This window comes from Xyrauchen texanus, chromosome 9 (assembly GCF_025860055.1).
Source record: "Xyrauchen texanus isolate HMW12.3.18 chromosome 9, RBS_HiC_50CHRs, whole genome shotgun sequence".
Classification (NCBI taxonomy): Eukaryota; Metazoa; Chordata; class Actinopteri; order Cypriniformes; family Catostomidae; genus Xyrauchen; species Xyrauchen texanus.
The window spans coordinates 19,101,198-19,107,462 of NC_068284.1; the positions used below are offsets into that span (position 1 = coordinate 19,101,198).

Consider the following 6,265-nt stretch of genomic DNA (forward strand, 5'->3'; position numbering starts at 1 on the left):
ATCTTATCAGCATTTACATATTAAGTTATAAAACACAGTTATGCAACAATCAGAGAAGTTTTATTTATAGGTTTTAGGAATGTGTTTAAACATGCAGAACGTGTTGAAATACCTCAACATTTGACCCCATCAAATACATCTGCACTGTGGTTAAGAAGCAAGGCATACACACAATGTATATAGCTAATTGACAAGGTTTATTAAAGTTTATTAAAGAGAGTTGTCTAGGATTTGTGAGAAAATACTTGAGAATGAACTTGGACTCCACCTCAAACAATTAAGACTTGACTGTATGTTAGAGACTTGTGAAGATGTGAAGTCAAGTGAAGTATTGTAAAAAGATCAAACTGGAATACAAATGGTATGTATCCTGAATATGTACTGTATACTGTATAATATCATATTGCAATACAACTTTCCAATGTTCTGCTCCTCTGGAGTTGATCTAAAGTAGGTTATTGATCTTGGTGGAGAGCCTAATTCAAGTAAGAGAAAACGGTAAAGTTTCAATATAAATTATATGCTTTTAGTCATTTGAAGGTAGTGTGATAAACTACACCTGTGGTTACTCTGATATAACATCTGTGTGAACTTGAGGGCAACTGACTTCATGAATCCACTAATAAGGATTTTCGGGAACAGTTTTTGTTGAAACTGATTGCAATAATGGAATGGAAAAGGGGAATGTATTTATGAACCCCTATTCTGAGAACATCCCAAAAAGTACTAAAGTATTCAGAGTACAAAAAAGTACAATGTTTTTCCAAAAGACTTTCTGGTTTTGATGTCAAAATGGTATGATTGATTTGACAATTGAAGAATTTAGCAGTCCCTAGCATAGTAAGAACTCTGTTTGCCACTTGGTTAACAATTATGACTTTTTAGACAGAACAGTTTACTGTCCTCTACCTCGCTCTGATGTCCACTTCTTAGACTGGGCCCATGCCCACTTCTTTGACCATTCACGGTTCTTCTGTCTTGCAGTCTCCAGCTCAATATGGACAGTTTGCAAATGGCCACATACAGTGTTATGTATGTAACCAATTGTTTTAATATAATACGAAATAAAATGAACATTTCAAAAATCATTTTTGATGAAATTATTAAGAGATCTGAAAATGAACTACTTGTAAAAATAATAGTAAAAATTAAGCAGTTGTTTTATAATCCATATATTGAAGTCAATATTAACATAGTTGTTCCACTCCACACATCAGCACAAATATCTTTGTGATATTGTGAACAGTGTGTACTTCTATTTGCATCTCTCTGATCATTCTAATAAAAGTTGCTGAAAAATGCTGCTTCTCATTCTCAATAACAGCGCATGAATTGAATGCAAGCTTGGCATTAACTTGTGAAAATTCATGCATTAACTCACATTATTGATGTAACCTTCTGGTATAGTAATACCCATATCTGTCCCATAACAAATTGTGCTTACGTAGTGAGGGTCGTGCAGTGTTTATTAGTGTGGTGGTTCAGAGATTTATGTAAGGTCTGTGAGAAGGACATAGTAAATGTCACATGTTCACTTCTCAGGCCATGTGCTGATAACAGCTGAATCACAAAACTGTTGAGGTTGCTGATTGGACAAAAAAATAGTTCCTCTCTGTATATATTGTACATGTACCCATGTTCACTTACCTGTTTTTTTCTGAACCAGGGAGGATGAAGCTTCTAATCTTGGCAGTGCTTTTTGGGCTGAGCTTTGCTCAGTTCAACCCTAACACAAAAAATGGAAGAACTTCCATTGTCCACCTGTTTGAGTGGCGCTGGGCTGATATTGCTGCAGAGTGTGAGCGATATCTTGGACCAAACGGCTTCGGTGGAGTTCAGGTAAGCAATTTTATCAAAATGAGAATAATAAATGATTTCAAGTATCATTAAATGTTTAATGAAACCACAGGTCAACTCGTATTTTCTTCAATGAAATTTCCCATTTCAGATCTCCCCTCCAAGTGAGAGCATTGTTGTCACAAGCCCCTGGCATCCTTGGTGGCAGAGATATCAACCAATTGGCTACAATTTGTGTTCCAGATCAGGAAATGAAAATGAACTGAGAGACATGATCACTAGGTGCAACAATGTTGGGGTACGTGCAACAATATATAACAACATGTCAAGAAAATTGTTTTCCGAACATGTAAATGTTCTTTCTTTTCCACAATTGTGGCAATGTACTGTCTAATGTTTGTTCTTGTAGGTGAACATCTATGCGGATGCAGTCATCAACCATATGTGTGGAGCAGGTGGTGGAGCAGGTACACACTCAAGCTGTGGATCATATTTTGATGCCAACAAAAAGGATTTTCCCACAGTTCCCTACTCAAATTTGGACTTCAATGATGGCAAATGCAACACTGGCAGTGGAAACATTGAGAACTACGGTGATGTCAATCAAGTATGAGAAATTTAATTTGTTGTCTTCTCAATCTATAATTTTGAACCTCTAATGTATGCATATCTGATATCTGTATCATTGACAGGTGAGAAACTGTCGTCTGGTTGGTCTTCTGGACCTGGCTTTGGAGAAGGACTATGTGCGAGGTAAGGTGGCTGGCTTCATGAACAAGCTGATAGATATGGGTGTTGCTGGATTTAGAGTGGATGCCTGCAAGCATATGTGGCCTGGTGATCTTTCTGCTGTTTATGGCAGTCTCAATAATCTCAACACCAACTGGTTTCCCTCTGGCTCCAGGCCTTTCATCTTTCAGGAGGTATTTTCAATAATTTCTATTCAACTAATGGAAAAACATTGGTATAAAAGTGGCAAAGACTTTAACAGAAAGTCACACTGTTATTGATTATGTTATTAGGTTATTGATCTAGGTGGGGAGCCCATCACATCAAATGAGTACTTTGGACTTGGAAGGGTTACTGAGTTCAAGTATGGCGCCAAGCTGGGCAATGTCATCCGCAAATGGAACGGAGAAAAACTGTCCTTCCTCAAGTATGAAAGCAGTGGATTTCCATTATAAAATGAAATCAGAGACATACAGTATATTAAGTGATTTGAAATTGTTAATTGTTCAATTGACAAGTGAACTACATATTGTGTCAGGAACTGGGGTGAGGGATGGGGAATGATGCCCACTGACAAAGCCCTGGTGTTTATTGACAACCACGATAACCAGAGAGGACATGGTGCTGGAGGAGCTTCTATTGTCACATTCTGGGATTCTAAGTAAAACTTTTTCTTATTTATTATGTAAAATCTAAAATGACCAATGCAACATATGCTAGTCACATGAAAACTGAATTGTTGTTCTAACCTGAACACCCTGTATTCATTTTGTCAAGACTTTACAAAATTGCTGTAGCTCTGATGTTGGCCCACCCGTATGGATTTACCAGAGTAATGTCTAGCTACCGCTGGGATCGTAACATTGTGAATGGACAGGTACTGTAGATGATCATGCTCAGTTAGAGGAAACAGATTCATGCCAAAGAATTTCTGTCCTTATAATTGTTTACTTTCTCATTGCCCAGGACCAAAATGACTGGATTGGACCTCCCAGCAACAGTGATGGATCCACTAAGCCCGTGCCCATCAATCCTGATTCTACCTGCGGAGATGGCTGGGTTTGTGAGCACAGATGGCGTCAGATCAAGTGAGTTCCAACAGTTTAATTGCAAAGATATGTTATACATGCTGACAAACTTCATAATCAGCTCGAATTATAAAGAAAATTGAGAGATTATAATCAAAACCCAACTTTCCTTCACAGAAACATGGTGATCTTCCGTAACGTTGTTAATGGACAGTCATTGGCTAACTGGTGGGACAACCAGAACAACCAGATTGCTTTCAGCCGTGGCAATCGTGGGTTCATTGTCATCAACAATGATGACAGGTAAGAATTTATTTTTTAAAGACAGGTAGAACTTTATTTGGTAACACTTTATGATAAGGTTTCATTTGTTAACATAAGTGAATCCATTAGGTATCATGGTCAAACAAATAACATTATATTGTTTACATTATTTATCTTTGTTAATGTTAGCTAATAAAAATACAATTGATCATTGCTATTTCATGTTAGTTCTTAGTGCATTAACTAACTTTACCATATACAACATGATATACTCATGTTAGCTAATGTTAACCAATTAAACCTTATTGCAAAGTGTTACCCTTTACTTTTATTGAGAGTCCAAGACATATTTATTAAAATATATATTTGCATAGTCACAGTTAACAACAACTTATAATCTATAATATTAACTTTGTTCTCTAGTACTCTGGATGTGACCCTAAACACTGGCATGCCAGGAGGCACCTACTGTGATGTTATCTCTGGACAGAAAGAAGGAGGCAGATGCACTGGGAAAGAGGTGCAGGTTGGAGGAGATGGACGTGCTTACTTCAAAATCAGCAACATGGAAGAAGACCCATTTATTGCCATCCATGCTGACTCAAAATTGTGAAAGTTCAACAGTATAAACATTAAATATATGAAATATAATACATATGCAGAAATGACCAAAGGTTTTCCATAGTTATTGAGTATAAACATTGGTGAAAACCAGCCACTGGAAACTTAAATCTTGCTTAAACGTGTCTGGTATTATTTTCAGAGGTGATCAGTGGGGAATGATAATAATTTATTTTATATGATAAACATTATTTTTATAATTTTTATTCTTAACAAAAAAAAAACAGGAGTATCAACAACAACTGTTTATTTGACAATAAAAAATTAAATGTTAAATTTTTTTTTTAAATGACAGATATAAGCAAATAATATCTCAAAACATGAATAAAGACGAGGCGGCCCTTATTCATTGGAATCCATATATAATCATAATTACAAAAAGTAATTTGGACAATATTCCAGTGTATTTAAACCACATTGTTAATTTTGCAATGTATCATTTACATTTAAAATTGAATTCTGTTATTGTGAGGAAGTGCACCAGCACCACCATGAGACAGGACAATGTTACAGGCTGTGTAACACATTGTAGTTATCTTGAGAAGACTTCTAGTTATTTTGAGTACATACAGTTTATGACAAGAATACTATCACTGAAATGCATTGTCATCTGATTGGACAACTTTGAACTGTTAATTCAGTTTGGATATAGCTAATCAAACTAATGCATGTCTGCAATGTGCAAGTTAATGAACAGTGACTGGATTTAATTGCATTTGGATAAGGACAATGCCTACAAACTTTGTAAACACTCATTAGTTTGACATCTGGGTGTGTTTTTGGACACACAGTAAAAACATCCATCAGTAAAGCATTTGTTGTGAGATGGTGGTATTTACATTGACATGTCATTAATCTTTACAAAATGAGTACAGGACTGTCAGCGAAATCTTCTCTCATGTTGTCCCAAAAATGCTTGATAAATACATGGAACCACTGGTGGTGGTTGAAGAGAATCCCCCATACTATGTAAAGCGCTTTGAGTGCCTTTAAAATGCTATATAAATGAAAGGAATTATTAACAATTGAAAATCTCTGTGTTCCCTTCACCAACAGAGGACAGATTAAACATAATTTATAAATGTGTAATACTGATCAATAGATCTATAATATTGATTTAGTGAATATGAATATAAAATATCACATATGCACTACAGTGTTAATTTTACATAAAAAGGATACAGGGCTGTTGATATAGACACATGTCATGGTAGATCTTTGTAAAACAGGGGAAGATATAATATGGACTGAGGCACGTGCGGGTGGATGGAAAGTTATCCATGAAAGTACAGATGGAATCAATTTAATGATCCCGTTTCACAGCAGTCATCTGGAACAAGCTTTGCTTTCATGGCCACAAGCAGAAAGACATGTTACCATGGAGAACATTCTTCTCTTTCTTTCAGTCTGACTGTCATTTTCTTTCTATTTCTCTCTCTTTTCCTCCCATCCAGGGCTGGACTGGCAATCTGAAACACCGGGAATTTTCCCGGTGGGCCGACGCACTTTGGGGCTGATCAGGGACGGACTGGCCAGCGTGAGAAACGAGCGGGCAGGTGGGTCTGGCGCGAAACATTCTGAATGGGCCGCGACAAGCAAAAATTAGCCGCCGCGTTATGCAGAACGGAGCACAAAACGCAGCCACGTTAGGCAGAAAAGAAAAGTGTGAAACCAGCAATTTGTCAAGCATGGACAGGTGTAAGGGATGATTTTGCAACCTTGTGTGCCAAAGTTCACCAAATTTAACCTCCATACAAAATGAACATAGAGAAATTCTTTATCACCGGAAGTCCATCAGGTGAAATTCCTGATCGGACGGATTGCCA

At 36.8% G+C, this 6,265-nt stretch overlaps 1 protein-coding gene across 1 annotated transcript; it reads left to right on the top strand.

Annotated features, from left to right (window-relative positions):
• The first annotated feature begins 1,633 nt into the window (after nt 1-1,633).
• On the top strand, nt 1,634-4,491 carry LOC127649153 (alpha-amylase-like). Its single transcript, XM_052134122.1, has 10 exons — nt 1,634-1,839; nt 1,949-2,095; nt 2,207-2,404; nt 2,490-2,720; nt 2,820-2,953; nt 3,065-3,187; nt 3,304-3,403; nt 3,493-3,614; nt 3,732-3,857; nt 4,242-4,491. Exons 1-10 carry the CDS (start codon nt 1,636-1,638, stop codon nt 4,429-4,431), a joined length of 1,575 nt encoding a protein of 524 aa, XP_051990082.1. The 5' UTR covers nt 1,634-1,635; the 3' UTR covers nt 4,432-4,491.
• The last annotated feature ends 1,774 nt before the right edge of the window (nt 4,492-6,265 follow it).